Genomic DNA, 20,313 nt, shown 5'->3' on the forward strand with positions numbered 1-20,313 from the left:
AGACTCCCCTTTGACTATCACCTGTTGTAACTCAATCTTCATTCTTCACACACACTTGCCTGTTTGTTAATAATCCTTTTCCAGGCAGATCGGCTACCTATTCCTTCACTTGGCGTTCACCTTCTCGCAGTGTCTATATATCAATGGGTAGTGTAGTTGCTGGGTAGATAGCACTTATAGGTAATATGATTTTCAATGCATAGAAGCTATCTGTCCCTCACCGAGGCCAAATCAGGACCAGGGACAGCGATAACTCTTAACTCTTAGTTTTTCAATGTAGTCTCCAGACCGGTAGATGGCGCAATTACGCAAGAATGGTACCTCCATAACAATTCGCCCGAGAAAGGAAACGCAGACATGTGAGTGAAAAGATGGCGATGTCCCTTGCCTTGGCACAGTGTTGTCGCTTGGCAGGTCGAACTGCGAGCGTCCTGTCTCTCAGAGAAGCCCGTGGGACATGTCTGCAAGCGCAAAGATGGTACATGACCAGGACGGCGGGACACAGTGAGTTGAACTTTCACGCAGGACAGAAATAGTGAACTGTCTGTGCGCCCTTTGCCACAGTTCCAGCAAGTAGAGGTCAGGGCAGGGGGATTGTTGTTGCACAATTATCATTCTCCACTCGCTTGTCCTCCTTGTCTGACCATTCATCTCAATGTCCTCCTCGCTCAGGTGTTTTTTAGTGGATGCCTTTCTTTCATACGTCTGTTTTATAGTCAATCATGTTAGTATTAAACGGATGTTTGAAGAATTGACAACAAAACCGTTATGGGTAGGCTGTTAAACTTCAGCCTTCTTATTGCAGTGGTCAGAAGGTTCGCTTGACCTCTGTAAACAATGAGAGTAGCGTGCGGTGGTTTACGTTCCCGACGTGCTGACAGCTTCATAAGGCTCGAGCCAACCACGTAACGGTAAGAAGACATATGGTAATTCACGAATCATACATGCCTGCTGTCAGGTGTTACGGTCTGGTACTTTCGTCGCCTACTTCAAAGTCATAAATCAGATATCTACAGTGTGATTTTGGCTCGTCAAATTACGGATTATTGAATTGATTCCTATTCTTTTCCGTTCTCTCAGGATTTTAACTTTTCCAAAGTTGTGTGTGTGTGTGTGTGTGTGTGTGTGTGTATATGTGTGTCAAATGTTGATTGATTGCTGGACATAACATTCTGCATTTGCAAGGCAGGTATGAATAATTTTTGTACTCATGTTTCCCCTCTGTAGACCTGCAGTTTAAACTGGACGAGAGGACGGCTCACAGCAGCCTCGACCTCTTCAAGAAGGAAACAGGTGTTATCTACCGCAGCCTTGGCCTGGACAATAGCCGTATCCAGGACACCGCCGAGCGTTTCCGGGACTGGGCCGTGGTGCTTGGCGACGGAAAAATCACCGGCGGACGCCACTACTGGGAGGTGACCGTGAAGAGGTCCCAAGAGTTCCGTTTGGGCGTGGCCGAGGCGTTGACGTCGCGGGACGACTGCGTGGGGACCAACAGCTCTTCCTGGGTGTTTGGCTATGTCCAGCGCAAGTGGTTCGCCATGACGACCAACAATAAGACGCCCGTGCCGTTGGTGGGCAAGCCTGACCGCGTGGGCATCCTGCTGGACTACGAGGCCGGCCTGCTGAGACTGGTGGACGTCACGAAACCCAAAGTGATCCACACCATCAAGGCCAAGTTCCGAGGCCCCCTCTGCCCGGCCTTTGCGCTGTGGGACGGAGAACTGCTCACCCACTCCAGCCTGGAGGAGCCTCAGGGCTTGGAGTGATGGATGACGTCTAGACTGGTGACACGGCTGGGGAGCGGACCGTGTCGGTGATGGTGAAGTGAGGTGAAGTGAAGTGAAGTGGGACAGGACGAGGACGTGGACGGAATCGGGCAACGTGGCAGCGCTCAACAATGTATTTAATATCCTGAAAAGCAATATTATTCTCCCTCCGAATTCAGAGCTGCCAGGTCGAGTTAGTTTTTTGTTTTTCTACTAAAGTGTGATTGTCTGCAGGGGGACATATCAGTCCGTTCTTAAAGGTCACCTCCAGTCCGTTTAATGTACATTTCTATGTAGCTAATTCCTGGGCGCCGCCTGTGTGTTTTGTTTTGAAGTCAATTACTAATTTATCCGAAGATCAGCTTGCTAGCTAACTCACAACTATGAAATATGTATTGATGCAAAATGTATGTTTTGTAAAACAATGCAATACATCATTGTCACCGTGTTTTATTCAGTATACCATTGTGCACGTGCCATACAAAAGGCAGGAAAAGTAGCATTTACACTGGAGAGGGCCTTTAATGTAACAAATCTACCTATCATTACAGTAGGTAAGTGGACATACTCAGGTGAACTCATCACAAAAGCTGTTTGTATGTTCTGTACTTCATGTATTATCTTTGTAGTGTAAAATAAACTAGTACAGAGAACATGAAGTACTGTAGTCCTGTATGATATATCATCTTAGGTGAAGGGGTTATTTCTGCCATAACTGCCCTAATTCCTGCCATAGAAGTTTTGTTGTATTATGCATGTATAATGTTTGTCAAAAATGAACCAGAATCCTGCATTTATGACTCTTTGATTTCATACATTGAATTGTTTTATCAAATGTATTCAATAAAAAGTGTTAAACATTTGATTTGTATTTATTTTCAGCAGAGTAAAACAGGTTTTACATTCAGGGACTCGCTTTGAAAGATAAACCTGAGTAAGCTGTTTGTTAAACAGCAGCACTTAACCAAATCTTTCCAAAGTGTGTCTTTGATTACAAAATAGCAACACAGTTTGCAAAATAAATATTGCTCTTCTCATGTTTAAATAAATAAATAAAAGGCTGCTCTGATTGGCATGATGTGTAACATGAATATTCAACATCTAAATCAAGGTCACATTCTAGGCTTACTGTTTCTATAATAACATGCCAGTGGTGTTTCTCTGACAATGAAACAGGCCAGTTTGTGCAGTAAATTAGTGTTCACACCAAGAGGAGACAAGACAAAGTTCAAGTCCTCAAAGAAAATCATTTCCCAATAACACAAGCTCCCAATCCTTAACTGACAAAGAAATATAATACAAAATATGTTTTGACTGCTTATGAAAAACCCAAAACTAAACTGTTGTACTTCCTATTGAGGTAGATTTTTGTGACTAGGCAATAAGTACCTTTAAAATGTTCTATGTTTGCTTTATGCAGCAATATATATATATATACAGACAGGCATAAAATTGCTTCACATGAATACAAATCACAAAATGTTTTTAAAAATAAATACATTACAAATATTGGACACATTTAACATATATACATACAATTTGCATCACAGTGGTATTAATAACAACCCAGCACAATATCTGTGCGTAGTGTACTGATAAATAAATATGCCTGCTCAGTTACTGATAAATAAATATACCGTCTCAGTTCGAGTAACCGATCATTTGTTGTCGCCCTTTCCACTTTCCACAGTGTGACGTTGAGTCTTTACCTGTACAAACCTGAGCCATTGCTTTAATGTGCAGCAACAGTGGCCAATGCTGTGCATTTGGGTCGGCACAATAACTGTCACTCATGGTACGCCTTGCTGAGGACAAACCAGTTAAACATACTGTTTGTGACCATATCAAACACATTACTCTCTCTCTCTGTCTCTCTCTCTCTCTCACTCACTCTCACTCACTCTCACTCACTCTCTATCTCACTCTCTCACTCACTATCTTACTCCCAGCCCTTTCTTCATGCCTCTTAGCACATAAGGGACTACATATGAAAACTAGCCTTCTTGGCTTATTCTGGTGCATTCTCTGATGTACACTGTCCCTGCCAAATAAGCCTGGCTCACACCACCACCGTCAGTGCGTCTAGCGCTTGTTGCTTCTCCCTGTCCTCCGCCTCTGACTGGACACTGCTGGTTGGATACATGCGCTGGTACTCCTGCAAGACCGCGGACACCTCTTCACGGCCAAACTGCAGGGCGTCGTCCAGGGGGGTGTTTCCCCACCTGATGAGAGAGAGAGAGAGAGAGAGGGAGATGGGAAGGGTCAGCACCAAGCTTTTGAACGCTTGAGGAGACACGGCCTGGGGGAAGTGGGTGAAAAGTGAACAAGCAGATGATGAACTGTTCGTATTACCTGTCCTTAACATAGGGGTCCACTTTACACGCCTCGGTTAAGAAGATCACAGCCTCTACATGGCCTGAACAAACAGCAGAGAAGAAATCCATTTCAGTATTGGGTAATGAGTTTGTGCAACCGACCACAGACGAATTTACTCCTATCTATATTTCTCTCAGAGAAGCCATTCCCTCTGATCAAGCCATTGCAGTTTATGCATTAAAGGCAAATTTGACTTTGACTGTTGTATCTGTATAAATATTAATATTAATAGTAATTTGTTTTTATAAATAATTGGTCTATTGGATCACCTTCGGCCGACGCCACATGAAGGGCTGTGCGATTGTCATAGTCCTGCTCCTCCATGTTGACAGCTGAGAGGGAAAACCTAGGGAGGGGAGGGAGAGGAGGGAGGGAGGGACAGAAGAAAAGAGAGAGCTTAGTGAAAGGTTAATTGAAAAGACAGCCAAGACTGAATCAAGTGACTTGAGACAAATTACTTTGTGAAAAGCTTTAAAATAACCATAATCAAGTTAAAATGAATTGAATTAAATAAATACGAAGGGTAACCTGCTCTATGCAGCAAATAAATAGAGCTGTACGAGAATAGAAATTCAATATACGATTGTCTCCCTATATACCTGGCGCCAGAGGTTTGTTATGGGAAGTGATAAGGTCATTGTCTTGTTGTCTTGTTTCACTTGAACTGAGTACCGGTACTGTCTAATGATTGTGACCCTTAACTGTTCCTCCTGAGACACCCGCTTTTCCCCTTTACTGTGTCCCCTATGACTTCTACTGCCCCCCGTACTGTTTCTCTGTTCTACAGTGTCTATATATAAAAAATAAAAATAAAGACTTCTATCACTGAGACAGGGTGCCAATGGCCCCTGGCCTAAACTAGATTACTCTTCCGGCTACGACTGGTGGATTGATGATTCACTTGCTTAGTCAAATGTATTGATTGTAAGTCGCTTTGGAATAAGGCGTCTGCTAAATGCCAAGAATGCAAATGTAAATGACCCACCTCCTCAAGGCGGAGACATCCCCACTATAGGCAGCAAACATCAGGTTCACCACAGACTTGTTCTGAACAGGCAGAGGACACAAGAGTTACAAGGATGGGTCATCACCAGGGCCTCGATCCGAATGATCCAGATTGTTTTTTTGCTATCCAGGATCAAGGTGGGTATTCCATCAATGTCGTTAAAGGAAAATCCAGGCTTATTTTGATAGGTTTCGCAAGATTTATCCAAAATAAGCCTGGATTTTTTTCCGTTAGCGACGGAATACCCCCCCCCCCCCCAGATCTATCTAGCTGATTTTGAGTCATATAGGGAAATCAGAGAGCTCGATCTGATCCTGGATAGCAAAAAAGAATCTGGATAAATCTGATACAAATGTAAACATTTTTTTTTTTAAAAAGAATTAATATGGAATGGAATGGAACGGAATGCATGGAATAATATTTTATTGAACACTTATTCATTATTTTTGAAACACTGGGCCCAGAGAGGAATGTATCACCAGGCGACATTGACAGTAATTAATTCATAATAATTTATTGTGAAAGGGTATCAAAGCGCATACAGTAAGCCCTACCCGATCATCGTCGAGCTGTCTGCGAGGATCAAGCTTTTTTGCAAAGTGTTTCAGGTTGTCATAGTTGTGGAAGTTATAGAGAGACACCAACTCCTGATCATAACAAAAAAAAAGAAAATAAATTATGATGATTATTATTCTACTATCCTTACTCATCCTCATACAGGTATGACATTGACATTGGATCTTATGGAATGGGGGGGGGGGTCTTGACTGCGTACCTGACAGAAGTGAATGCCTCGAATGCTGTTCCCAAGGCGATCCAATGGGGGAGACCAACACATAATTCCCATTACGTTAGGCACCACCAGAAGCACTGCACCCGACACACCAGATTTAGCAGGCAAACCCACCTAATAAGAAAGAACGAAATAGCACAAATGTAGGTCAACAAGAAACTTTGATGCGCGTACAACTGGGGAGGCTGGTGGATGTTGAAATCGGAGGACGGTCTCGTTGTAATGCATGGAACGGATGATAAGGAATGGTATCAAACCACGTGAGGCCTGTCCTCCGATGTCTACCTCCATCAGCCTCCCCTGGTGTACGTCCTATTGTTTAAGTGTACAGGGTGTGAAACATTAGTATAATGTCTCCACCAAAGGAACTCCAACAGGTTATACAACTATACGACCGTAATACAACTATTGAGGCACACATGTTCCGAGGTAAAAGAGTATATCCAGACTGCCTCTAGTCCAGTGTTTCTCAACCCTCTCATCGGGGCGCCCCAGCCACTCCACATATTTGATCTGTTCCACCACCAGCACACCTGATTCAACTAATCAAGTAAAAACCATAATTGCTTTGTACTTGATTAGTTGAATCAGGTGAGCTGGTGGTGGAACAGATCAATATGTGGTGCGGCTGGGCGCCCCGAGGAGAGGGTTGAGAAACACTGCTCTAGTCTACTAATTATGGCCTTATGTGATTATGTCAGTGATGCCATGTCTGGTATTTGGGGTAGTGGTGAGCTAAGGATAGTGAGTTGGACTGGTGATCAGGTTATCAGTTCAAATCCTACCTGGCAGCACCACCTAAGTGGTAATCTCTAATTGTAAGTCCCTTTGGATAAAAGCGTCTGCTAAATGGTTCAAATGGAAATGTAAATTTGACATCTCTGTCCTTCTCTGTCCATCTGCGAGTGACTCACATGGAAGGCGAATTGGCCGGAGAAATCATACATTCCACAGGAGTGCATGAGACTCAGCGTGTTCCGGACGGCTTCAGCACTCAGCACACGCTCGCCCGTGATTGGACAAATGCCCCCGTTGGCCAGCGTGGCGGCCATGACACTTCCTGACTCGCAGGTCACCTCAATGGAGCACAACTGCAGGGGGTGAAATAATAGATATGAGACATCTTCTGCGGTCCTTCTCAGAGATACGTAGCTACAAACGTCTTCATATCAGCGGGGTCAAAGAATCAGATGTTGAGTCTCACCTGAAAGTAGAAGTCCAGGGCTTCTATCATGTCTGCGTTTTTAGGAAAGCACTATAAGGCACAGGGAGAGAAGGGCACTATAAGGCACAGGGAGAGAAGGGCACTATAAGGCACAGGGAGAGAAGGGCACTATAAGGCACAGGGAGAGAAGGGCCACAGTTTCAGGTAACCGTCAATATTGTGTTACCTACCATTGGTGTTTATAGACTAATAATTATAATAGTAAAAAAAACTAACACTAGTGTGCCCTTGAGTAAGGCACTTAGTCCTAAATTACTCCAGGGAGACTGTCCCTGTAATCTCTAATTGTAAATTGCTTTGGATAAAAGCGTCTGCTAAATGGTGTAAATGTAAATTAAGAGGAGTATAATAATTACATATAATAATTATACTACACATTTTTATTGACTACTTTTTATTTAAAATGTTTATGTAATAATGTGTGGTCTGTAATATTGACCTGGCAAACTCAACCTTGGAGCTAAACAATCAGCAGGAAAAAGTTGTTAACACTTGAGCGAAAACAGTCCAAAGCCACCAAGCCCCACAACACTCAAGACTCACCTTTTTCTCCTTGAGGTAATAACCAATCGCAAAGTTCCTATCACCGGTCTCCTTCTCTGACTGGAATCTGTGTGGAAGAGAAAAGCACCATTACTGTACGGCTTACAAGTCGATAACAGCCTTCTTATCTGACATCCTCATTGCAAAACAATTCCAACTGACACTCACGTGGCATTGCTGAAGCCCACATACTCTGAACCTGCCATCTTTTTAATGAATTCCATCACCTACAATATAAGGTAGACATTAGTGGTCGGTCGTCAAATAGAAACCAGTCAGACAGAGAGATTGTATTTAGAAAGTTGAATACAAGGCTGATTTAAGTGTTGTACATGAGCAGGACCATTATGTTATTCAGGGCCAGTCGTACTAGTTCACAGTTTCAAATAAGAAGCCATGGTGACATCTTCACATATACTCACATAGTCAAACTTCTCCGCCTTATTCGCACCAGGCTGCAAAAAAAGAGGAAAACAGATTTAGTATTTGTTTATATACTGTAGTAACCTGTCGACTGGTCAATGTTAAAGACCCTAAATAATCTTCCTGTCGCAGTTAAATCACCATGAATGGACTGTTGGTTTAAATTTAAGGACATGTTCAAGCTAAATATTTAGTAATTTACTTGTATTTACCGTTAATTAAGCAACTGGCTTCAAGACTTACTACAGCGCGCAGAGAGTTGTTCTGTCCCTAGGTGGCAGTGTTTGAGTATTTTGGCACAAGGCTATGACAGTGAGGGTGTCTGGATACTACTGTAGGAATCGTCTGCCGTCTGTTTGTTTGCACGTGTGTCAATGTGGAGACTCTGACGTGGGCGTCCAGATTATTGCCCTACTTAAGTTTCGGGGTCCTGTGGACGATCATCGCTAAGTCGTTAAGTCACCAAATGGACAGGTACTTCCCCGTACCGCCGGGGTGGCCCTGTTTCCTTCTAAAGGTCAAAGGCGAACCTAAATATTACTCTGAGATGTTGAGTTCAGTTTCATTGGATGCTCTGTTACTTGGGGTGCAATGGACGATGATATTTCTGATGACACTCTCATGATTGATGACATCTGACACCACCATCAGTCATTCCACGGTTCCACACCCTGTGTGCTCTCTCTCTCTCTCTCTCTTAAATGCCGGGTTAACTTCATGCAGAACATACACTGTAGATAAATGGCATGAAACTGAACTTCTTCAACTTCTACATCTTTGTATTGTACTGTATATATGCAATCACACACACACACACACACACACGCATACACACACACACACACACACACACACACCACACACACACACACACACACACACACACACACACACCACACACACACACACACACACACACACACCACACACACACACACACACACACACACACACACACACACACACACACACACACACACACACACACACCTTCTATTCCTAGTCATCCCATTGGCTAGACAACTACACACCCCCCCTTCTGCCACGCCTGCCAGCGACCCGCATGAAGTAAGAAGCCTATCTCCCAAGTCAGCTGGAGAGGCCAGGCAGCCAGATAGAAGAAAACACAGAAAAAAAGACCTACATGTCTATATATGGGCAGAGGACCGCCTCCCATGCCTCCCCCACATCCCCCGCCTCCCCCCTCCTCAGTAGTGAGGGCAATGCTGCCAGATGTGTGGGCTGTTGGTGAGTCAGGTGGTGTGACCAGACTTCAGTCCAGATTGTACAGTGTTGGGCCAATGGGTAAACTGGCCAATTGCCTAGGATAAGGTCCAGTGCTTAAGTCACTAAACTGACTAAACTGTGTCAATGGTGTTGGATTTAGAAAATGTGCACGGGACACACCTACAGGGCAAACCTATGAAAATCTAGAGTAATAAGTAACAATTTCTTTGCAACATTTCCAGCTACAGCTATAGGTGTGTGATCTCTGAGCATCAGACTAAATCCATGTGACTTATTATTCTAGACATCCATCAGGGGGGAGGCTGGTGGAGGTAGACATCGGAGGACGGGGTCATTGTAATGCATGGGATGGAATGAGGAATTTTGATGTTGACATGAAGATGATATCAGTCCTCATTCTATTCCATGCCTTACAAAGTGGCCGTCCTCCGATGTCTACCTCCACCAGCCTCACCTGACATCCATCCATGTGTCTCTGCTGGATTCACAGTGGACAACTCGGGGTTAGAGGTCATCTATCAACAATCTGCAGATTTTTTTGTCTTTTGTTCTGGTGCCACATGGGCAATTAACGGGTGTTAATTGAGGATTCACCGCCTTGGCGAATGATGTGATTGTTTCTCCTAATATTGTGGGTTTTAAATGGTGTATTGATTTCTGTATTGAACTGTTTTGTATTTTCTATGTGTTTGTTTTGTTATTGTGTACATATTGTGGACAACAGGGACCTGCAAAAGAGGCCTTGGACTCGTATAAATAAAGGGTAAATGAAAATATTTAATGAAAATCCCCATCAGTGCCCCAGACACCCGCTCTCACCTTGAGGAGAGAACTGATGACTATAGCTCCAGCATTCACCATCGGGTTGTGTGGTTTCTCTGTTCAAAGAAAGAAAGAAAGAAAGAAAGAGCGTTATCACTAAACTCCAACCGTTAAGAGTCTTCATATAACATAAAGATACTGACTGTATCTAACCTAAGCTTAACTTAAGCAGGTTAAGTGCAAAGCAACGGTGATAGGAATATGTATTAGCAGCCCAGATGTGAGGTGTGAGGACAGTGTGGAGATAAGATGTCACACACACACACACACACACACACACACACACACACACACACATAAGATGTCTCGCTCTAATAATCTCAGGCCCTGTTCCTGTTCCCAGGTCCATCCTGCTCTGGTCTCAACTATTAAGTGCTATGATGCAAAATGGTTGAGCAACCAGGACCAAGTACTGCCAACGTTTCGTAATTGTTTGCCAACAGACTTTGAACCCCATCATAAATCATATTATGTGTGGATTCAGAACATCAGTTCTGAACAAAAGGTATTGTGAAACATATATATTTTCCCCCTCAGTGCTTTCTTCAACTTTGACAGGCTATTGTGTGGCTGTGGAGACCCAGGATGTACTGTATGAATCCACATGGGGCCTGATTAACTAGATTCTTCATGAAATAGCTAATGTTATTAATGTTATGTCTTTTCCTGTATTCACACCAGTGAATCATCCTACTATTTATAGAGTAAAAACCCATGAAAGAAACGTTAGTGTCAGGAGCTTTCTCAGAGGTAGACACAGCGCGCGCGTGTGTGTGTGTGTGTGTGTGTGTGTGTATGTGCGCGCGCGTGTGTGTGTGTGTGTGAGTCCAGTCCCAAAGTCCCCAGACTGTCTCTCACCTTCCTCGTCCAGGGACAGTTTGTTGAACTTGAGTCCGCTGGGCTCTTTGCCCACGTAGCGGTGCACATGCTCGGTGCTGGTCTCATGCACGGCCACGGCGTACTCCAGAGGCTTCACACAGGACTGGAGACAGAACGGAATCTTGGTGTCACCTACAGAATGTCTACAGCCCACAGGGACACAGAGGGGGGTGGGGGCATTGAGAGCAAGAGGAGGGCTGCACATACAGAGGAGGAGGTGTCGACATAAGCTGCCCAACCCGGCACGTCACCGACCTTCAACGTTCTTTGAATGTGGTTGAAATAATGTCATGTTTCAACAAAAAGACGTTGAAAAGACGTTGAAAAGACGTTGAAACAACGTTAAAAACAACGTTAAAACAACGTTGTTAATTCCACTCAAAATCGAAACAAGATTCAACTGTGAATCAACCTTGCTCCACTATGTCGATTCACCCATGAATAAACGTTAAAATGCCGGCTGGGGGGGTGGGGGGGAGGTGTACTGTATGTAAAAGACATTGACGAGGGGTGGGGATATTCCACAGACACAGACGTGGTTCTTTATTTACCAAACTGTAACACACACACAAACACACACACACACACACACACACACACACATCATGATGGTGTCATCTTACCTCTGGCCATCAACAGTGCAGAGAGACACGCCCCACAGATCAGGGCTGAATTTAGCCAGCTGGGGAATGTAGTCCGCTACCTGGACAAGACAAAACACCATGAGTTGATGTGTGGCATCATTCTGTGTGTGTGTGTGTGTGTGTGTGTGTGTGTGTGTGCGCGTGTGTGGGTGTGTGTGTGTGTGTGTGTGTGCGTGTGTGCGCGCGCATGTGTGTGTGTATACATGTGCTTTGAGTTGCATCCGTGTACGAAAGGCGCTATATAAATAAAGTTTCACTTCTCTTCACTATACATGAATATTCATATATGTAACAGTTTCACACAGAAGGAGATGGTTTGTGTCTGCATGTCTGTATGTCTATTAGTTTGTGCTCATTCAGCACCTCCTATGTGTACAATGCTGTGTACTGTGCAACGGATGTGTGTAGAGGTGACAACCAGTGTAACCACATAGATATGTACTGTAACTTCACAGAAGAACCATGAAAAAGACCACTCCCACCTGTCCCCCATCCTGCTTTTGGGCACTATAGTAGAGCTGGTCGATGCTGGCCACAAACTCCTCAAAGTCTGGGATGATGAACTTCTTTCTGAAGGCCTGGGTCAACAAGATGATGTTGCTGCCTACGCACCTGAAACATTACACACACACACACACACACACACACACACACACACACACACACACAGACACAGACACACACACACACACACACACACACACACAGACACAGACACACACACACACACACACACACACAGACACACGCGCACACACAAATATCAGTGTATCAGACTGCAGTTTTTTTTTTGATTGATTGAAAACTTTATTAGAAGATTTGCAGGAGTAGGTACATGAAAGTACATATTACATACAAGGTCAACTAACAGGATAAAAACCCAAGAAAGCCACTGGCTTATTTCAATTGGGGTCCTTGATTCTCTCAGTGTATCTCATAAACACAGATAACTAGTATCAATATATCAAGCGGCCTATATAACTGTCACTTCTGATGTTATGATGAAAACAGATTACATAAACCCCGGTCTCCAACAGGCACCCTAATTAAACTCCACAAATAGCCGACCAATCGCAATTGAGAATAAAGCACGCGCCTTTACTATTAGATAAACAATCGCTATGTTTAGTAAAGCACCGGCGTGACCTCAAAGAATGGAATTCACATTCTGTCATGTCGGACCTGAGCTGAAAGATCCGTCCCAGAGGCCTCTCTGATAAAGCATTTTGGGACACTTTCGGGAGGGGAATAGAGGGGCAGGGGCTGCATAATTAATATGGAACATTCCCTTCAAAATCAAAATTGCTCTATTTTTAGTGTTTTTGAGAAAGAGGTGACAATATCTCATCATCACATCACCAGATTCTGTTTCTTTTCACCTCAAACAGTCGGTGGTTCCTCAGACAGTCTATGGCTCGCAAAGGACCGACTACGCATCTGTGTTGAGTGGAAATCACTAGTCACAACGTCTAAAGGCCAGTTCAGACCGAAGATCCACGACGAGACGAGACCGTTTTAGAACGTGCGACCACTTGCATCCGACGTTCTAAAACTGGGCAGCTCAGACCAGAGCGGCCTGCGACGGGGTTACTCAGACCGCTGCGACTAGAAGCTGTTCGCCGGTCTAAAACGGTCTTGTCTCGTCGCGGATCTTTGGTCTGAACTGGGCCTTAAGAAGTCGACACCGGCTCAGTGACCCCACTACTGTAACAGGCCAGACTGTGAACTGCATCACTGCACTCATTAAGTTAGCTTTGCCACTTAGGAAGTAATACTGTTTGGACAGCAGTCTGGATCCCCCCAAAGCTTGCTGATAAGATGAGCTTTCTAATACAACTGGCACCGCCTGCACCCAGAATTAGCTCCCCCTCGCGATTTAAGCTTTGCACAGATGTCATTCTCAGTTTGCCAACAATTCCAGAGCTCTCTCTCTCTCTCTCACACACACACACACCCACACCCACACACACACACACACACACACACACACACACACACACACACACACACACACACACACACACTACCGGTCTGCCTGGGTGAGCAAGTGTCTGAGTGTGTGTATGGCTGGAGGCAGCTGTCAGGCATAAAACAACTGACGCTGCCAATCTCTCTCTGACTCGCATTAACCTCACCACGGACACTCAATCTATATAACGTCCATCAAACATAAGGCCATTAACCTTCCATAACTTTAAACAAACAAATCTCCACCTGTCCCATGAAAAGGCTAATAAACAAATCAAGAAAAATCTGGGAGAATATAGGAGCTATTTTAGTCATTGCCCCCTGCATTTTCCAGATATTCCTTGACCTGCACCTCTCTCTCTCTCTCTCTCTCTCTCTCTCTCTCTCTCTCTCTCTCTCTCTCTCTCTCTCTCTCTCTCTCTCTCTCTCTCTCTCTCTCTCTCTCTCTCTCTCTCTCTCTCTCTCTGTATTTATGTTTGGTGTGGATTGCCTTTTGCCACATAGCCTTAAAGTAGATCTCACAGGAAATGTGCGGGAGTGAGAGTGTGTTTAGAAACCAGTCTGAATAATAATGAACTGCAAGAATGAGTGAGAGAAAAAGCAACACAGTATTCATCTACTGAAATCTACTGTATTAATATACTGTATTAATATACTGTATTAATCTACTGTATTAATCTAGTGAAATCTACTGTATTAATCTAGTGAAATCTACTGTATTAATCTACTGTATTAATCTAGTGAAATCTACTCTATTAATCTACTGCAATCTACAGTATTAATCTACTGTATTAATCTACAGTATTCATCTGCTGTTCCGTTCTGGGATGTCATGCTCCGTTCCTCCTCAGCCCCAGGGAATCATGGGGTTTCCTACAGCAAATAATCTCTATTTACTGTAACTATAGGATCATTAAAATGATCATTAATCTATAGTTACAGTAAATACAGATTATTTGCTGTAGGAAACCCCATGATTCCCTGGGGCTGAAGCGGAACAGAACATGACATCCCAGAACAAAACAGTTTGATGTAAAGGGAGGGAGGGTTAAAAGCTAATATCTACCTATCTTCCACCGTAGACTGAAGACCCTTCAGGATACTATCTACTATCTCAACTGTCCCTCCTAAAGACCTCTTCCCCCTCACTACCCCTCTGTACAGCGCTACTACTGTTCATTTAAAAAATAAATAACATAATCATTCTGTTAATAAAACCTCCCTCTTGTGTTCACGGTCAAATCTAACCGAATGCCTTTGTTTGTAATCATAAATATTGTGTTTTTCATCCCATTGCCTCAAGAGTCAAGACCTTATGTTATCCTCCACCCTAGGCCCCTGAGCATATACACTTGATTGCATTGAATTGCATTGCATTTTGGGGGATTTATTGAACCGTGTCACACCTATGATGTTTCCGGTCAGAATTGACCGCCATAGGAAATGAATGGGTATGAGTATATTATGTTCATCCTGCAAATGGAAAACATCTCTACACACACACCCAGACTAGAATCCCAGCTACAACACTAACTAAATAATTTCCATCTCCAGTACACACAGCCTACATGGCAGGCATTTTTATAATATACAGTAATGTACAGTAAACACTAACTTTGAACTTGCTGCAAAATTATAATATGAAATTAACCCCTGGTGTCATTCTGTCTGCCACCCCTTGATTCTACTTGCTTTGATTGTTCAAATGAGATGTCAACCATCAAAATTGGATAAGGGGTTCCAGAGATATGACTGTGCAAAACACACCGGTCAATTTTGACAGAAAGTAGCAAAGTTGGAAAATGAAACAAACGGAAGAGGAAGGTTAATAAAATAAAATGAAATGTAAACATATATATTCTTTTCTTTCTTTCTTTTTTTCTTAGGATTAATTAGACATTTAGGAGACACCTTTATCTAAAGCAACTTACAACAAGTCCATTTGTCTAAAGTAAGTGAATCATCAATCATGATTATTGATATTATGATTATCATATGATTATGATGACTGATGTATAGACGATTGACTTACTTTAGACAAATGTACTTGTTGTAAGTCGCTTTTGGGTAAAGGCATCTGCTAACTGTCAAACATTTAAATGTAAAAAAAAAGTGAAAGGGCCATGGGCCAGCAAAGGCATTGGGGAGGTAAGAAGAGAACTTTGCTCACTTTCTGAAGAACGCCTGGTCCATCATGACTGTTCCTACAGAGTCACGTGTGGACTTGCGCAGCTGGTTCACGCAGTCACGCAGCCGGGGGTCGGACGTCAACAAACCTGTACTCCTCAATGCCTGAGGGGAGGGAGAGAGAGAGGGAGAGAGAGAGAGTAAATATTTTGAGAGAGGAGAGAGTACAGAGTAGAAATGGGGGTGGGGGGGGGGGGGAGGGGAGGGGGGTGGAGAAAGAGTTAGGTCATGGGTGCTGTTGATTTGATTCCGTACTATGATAGTAATTCAAAGCACTGTGACACAGTGACACCATGGATCATGGGAAGGAAATAAGGCAGATATCAAAGACTACCAATATAGTCAGCTACGAGGCTTCAAGGGTTAGGGTCAGAGATCACCCTGAAGGCGGAACATACATATCGCAATCCCTCTCAAACATGCGTGTCTATTTCTGGGCCATGTGTAGTAGTCAATAGACTTGCCTCATGGTCAGCTCCAGGATATTTTCAAACCTGTGTGTGTGTCTGAGTAATGACCTAATGAACACAAAGACAGGGATTGTTACTTGACTGTTGGTTTCAGTTTTTGTGTGTCAATGGGTCACACCGCACTGCAGAGCCTTTCATGAAAGCCTGAAACAATAACAATGTCACTATTAAGATATGTTTTTTAATATGTTTATATATATAATTAATAATATAATAATTGTCCAGTGGGGACGCATTCACAGCAATGTTTGCTGACAGAGTTTTCCTCTGTTTGGCTTTCTTTCAGATACTACTTCTACTCGACAAGCTTTTTATGGTTGTTTTCATGGCCGAGGTGTTGAATAACTTATAGATGAGTAATATTAGCAGAACCTCTCAATGAGAATTCAAGATAAGCTCTCCCCCCACACAGGACCATGGTTCTGACCACTTGGCACAGATCAAAGTCATTGGTACCTGCACTGATAGTATTCAGTAAGTTCAGTGTATAGTAAAAAAAAAAAAATGTATGTGAATTAATCCAAAATACAGTATATGTATATGTAATGGGAAGGAAATACGGCATCAAAGACTACGAGTCTTCAAAAATCCCCAGAGATCACTCTGAAGACACCCGAACATCACACCCTTATGTGCTTGTTGAACTTCTCATTCCAAAACCATGGGCATTAATATGGAGTTGGTCACACCTTTGCTGCTATAACAGCTTCCACTCTTCTGGGAAGACTTTGTACTACATTTTAGAATATTATGGTTGTGGGGATTTGCACCCATTTAGCCACAAGAGCATCAATGAGGTCGAGCACTGATGTTGGCTGAGACGGACTGGCTCGCAGTCGGCGTTTCAATTCATCCCAAAGGTGTTCGATGGGGTTGAGGTCAGAGCTCTGTGTGCAGGCCAGTTAAGTTCTCCCAGACCAAACTCGGCACACCATGTCATTATGGACCTCACTTTGTGTATGGGGGCATTGTCATGCTGAAACTGGAAAGGGCCTTCCCCAAACTGTTGCCACAAAGTTGAAAGCATACAATTATCTAGAATCACATTGTGTGCTGTAGCTTTAAGATTTCCCTTCTCTGGAACTAAGGGGCCTAGCCCAAACCATGAAAACAGCCTCAGACGATAATTGTGTCCACATACTTTTGTCCATATAGTGTATATATGTTACGGTACATGTGGGAATACGGTACATGTGGGAAAACTAGGGTTAGGGTTAGGTGCTACGTCAACCTGGTACATGCTGGCATGTCTAACCCTAACCCTAATCCTAACCCTAACCCTAACCCTACCCCTAACCCTAACCCTAACCCTAACCGTAGCACCCTAGCACCTAACCCTAACCCTAGTTTTCCCACATGTACCGTGTTCACACATGTACCGTAACATATATACTAAGAAACACCACACCCGGGTAGGAGATGTCTATGGAACAGACTGGAGTAGGGTAGAGACCTGGGGCAGGGCTGTGTGGGGCAGGGAGAAGGGTGTGTAAACAGATAGTGTTTCCTCACAGGAGAAAGACCGCCAAAAAAAGATGATTCGAGGAATAGCAGTCTGGACAGTTCACTGACCTACAGTAAATGTTTTCTAGCAATTATATATAGATGCCAAATTAATTGTCATTAAAATAAAAATGATGTTCATTAAAATGAAGGTCAATCCAAGCATGTATGCTAGACGGGCTGGTTTGAGTATGGTACGGTAGCCGGTCACTGAGGTCATCCGACCAGGAGGTCCATCCATCCGACCAAGACTCTGGAACGCCCTCCCCCCTGACCTGAGAGCCGCTTCCTCAGAACTCATTTTTAAGCTGCAATTAAAGACTCATCTGTTTAGGCAGGCCGTTAGTCACCTATAGCCACCTTATTGTTCCTGTTTATGTTCTGTTTATGTTGTCCCCTGTGGGGTGTTCCTCCGTTTTTGTTTTTGTTTTTAATCCTTGATGTATTGATTTCACATCTCTTATTTTTCTGTAAAGCACCCTGTGCATCCATGCTGTGAAGGGCGCTATATAAATAACGTTTTACTTACTTACTTACTTAGTATTCCAGAAAGAGCTGATCTACTGGGATTTTCCTACACAATCATATCTAGGCTTTACAGAGAATCGTTCCAAAAAGAGAAAATATCCAGTGAGCGGCAGTTCTCTGGGCGAAAAAATGCCTTGTGGGTGTGAGAGAAGGGATGACATGCAGGATATGTCGAGATACGTCGGAATCGAACCAGGAACGTTGCGATGATAGCGTGCTACGCCACTAAGCACCCCCTGGTGTTTGTGGTGTTTCTGTTAGCTACCTCTGGCTGCATCAACCCAACACTATTACACACGCTATGTTTAAATGTCCATCTTAGTCCAGGTGACGAAGGTGCAAAGGTCACAGGTCGTCTTCTCTGGTTCTTCTGACACCGCGAACGGAACGCAAACTCCCGGGGAGTGGTGAGTGTGTGACTAGTCACAGGTTTGAGCAAATGGCCTGTCAAATATCACAGCATGCACCGCCGACACCACCCTGTCTTTTAATAGATGCACCGTTCATTTGGTTATGGATATGAGGGGCCTCGTGCAAGGCTCTGAGGGTGTGAATTATGCTATAAAACCACTACACGGGGAGAGGACTCTTCACACAGACTGTATAAATTGAAGTCAGTGTGTGCATGTGCAATTGACCTATGGATGAACGTGCTTGTATGACATTTTCACTAACCGCGCTGCTACTTATCACGTATGTGATGTTCAACTCGACTCATGTGACCCAATGTTCACGGGCCGCTTCATACAGCACATTACGTGCGTATTTGTTTACCCAAATATGAGGACGCTCTCAACTGCCATCTGCTACAGGAGCACAGCATTTTGACAAGGTCGACCGCATCCTCATTGATTAAGACACGGCAATCCACTACGGATTGAGAGGACTAAATTCTGCCCTCATTAAGGGTGGCTAGAGTTGTCCATAATCTGTTGTTATCATCCCATGATTACATAAGACATTTCCTCAACACCTTTAAAACCTGATCTCTACTCAGCTCACGACACGGTACGATAGATTCCTGGAGATTCCTGTCTCTGCTCGGGTTACCCTCTTAGGGGTTCAGTGTGGATTTAGCTCAGGTCAAAGGTCGTTTTAGGAACTAGAATGTGTTATGGTACAGTAGCCTACACGGTGAGTGAACTCTAGAGGACGTCATGGAAAGTCAACGCCGTTGTCAATAAGATCGTTGGGGAAAGGCATTCTAGAGAAAACATAAACAGACTTGTAGACAAGAGAGGATGAAGATCGCTGCTTTGCTTTTCTATAAAAAATGTCAATAACAATACATGGTATCCAATATGGGTGCTCATTGAAAACATACTGTAGACTGGAAGCACAAAGATGTCGTGGCTGCTTGAGTAGAACATTTTTAAAATTCTGCTCAAGTGACAACATAGTTTCGCTCTCTCTCTCTCTAAACAGACGTGTGTTGTCAGGTGTGCAGAGGAGGGGGGGGGGGGGATGAGGTGGAGACTCACAGAGACGAACTGAGGAACAGAGATCATCTCTTTGCCCTCAGTGATGGTGTAGAAGAGCAGGTCCTCCAGTCCAGACATCAGCCCTTTCCTGCCAAGATAACATTCAATAGGACACCATGTCACCATTTGTACTTGGGCCTTTGTTTATGAGTAGGCTATGCACAACTGACTTTGTTTATCGTGTCAATGTTTTGGTCGGTCGGCCAATTTTCCTGTCTCAAGACATTCAGCGGGTACGCAGGAGTGATCTTTAACAACGGTTTAATTCCACAATTCAACATTGTAAGGATATGGGAAACAATTGTGGTGGTGTGTTGTTTGTGTTTTGATATTCACAGTTCTATTATCAATAGGCTTACAGGCTCATAGTTTAAACGAGTTTGTTAATATTCAAGAGGAAGTCTGGGATTCAAACAGCAACAAAGCTTGCCCCTTAAAGAGAAACTAG

At 43.6% G+C, this 20,313-nt stretch overlaps 2 protein-coding genes across 2 annotated transcripts in view; one reads left to right on the top strand and one right to left on the bottom strand.

The window, feature by feature from the left end:
- The first annotated feature begins 369 nt into the window (after positions 1-369).
- On the top strand, positions 370-2,612 carry spryd4 (SPRY domain containing 4). The gene is made up of 2 exons (XM_080535081.1): positions 370-504; positions 1,228-2,612. Exons 1-2 carry the CDS (start codon positions 372-374, stop codon positions 1,767-1,769), a joined length of 675 nt encoding a protein of 224 aa, XP_080391207.1. The 5' UTR covers positions 370-371; the 3' UTR covers positions 1,770-2,612.
- A 1,216-nt stretch (positions 2,613-3,828) lies between these two features.
- gls2a (glutaminase 2a (liver, mitochondrial)) overlaps positions 3,829-20,313 on the bottom strand; it is a gene marked incomplete at both ends in the record, with an annotated part of 16,818 nt that continues 333 nt past the window's right edge. The window contains 17 exons of the mRNA XM_080533542.1: positions 3,829-3,991; positions 4,122-4,185; positions 4,415-4,491; positions 5,131-5,192; positions 5,706-5,798; positions 5,927-6,058; positions 6,859-7,035; positions 7,149-7,199; positions 7,713-7,779; positions 7,881-7,939; positions 8,135-8,167; positions 10,203-10,261; positions 11,064-11,227; positions 11,708-11,787; positions 12,211-12,340; positions 15,867-15,988; positions 19,866-19,953. Coding sequence (XP_080389668.1) covers positions 3,829-3,991; positions 4,122-4,185; positions 4,415-4,491; positions 5,131-5,192; positions 5,706-5,798; positions 5,927-6,058; positions 6,859-7,035; positions 7,149-7,199; positions 7,713-7,779; positions 7,881-7,939; positions 8,135-8,167; positions 10,203-10,261; positions 11,064-11,227; positions 11,708-11,787; positions 12,211-12,340; positions 15,867-15,988; positions 19,866-19,953 — 1,621 coding nt within the window. The remainder of the gene's footprint in view (positions 3,992-4,121; positions 4,186-4,414; positions 4,492-5,130; positions 5,193-5,705; positions 5,799-5,926; positions 6,059-6,858; positions 7,036-7,148; positions 7,200-7,712; positions 7,780-7,880; positions 7,940-8,134; positions 8,168-10,202; positions 10,262-11,063; positions 11,228-11,707; positions 11,788-12,210; positions 12,341-15,866; positions 15,989-19,865; positions 19,954-20,313) is intronic.

Source organism: Nansenia antarctica (genome assembly GCF_963989245.1).
Source record: "Nansenia antarctica genome assembly, chromosome: 6".
NCBI classification, from domain to species: Eukaryota; Metazoa; Chordata; class Actinopteri; order Argentiniformes; family Microstomatidae; genus Nansenia; species Nansenia antarctica.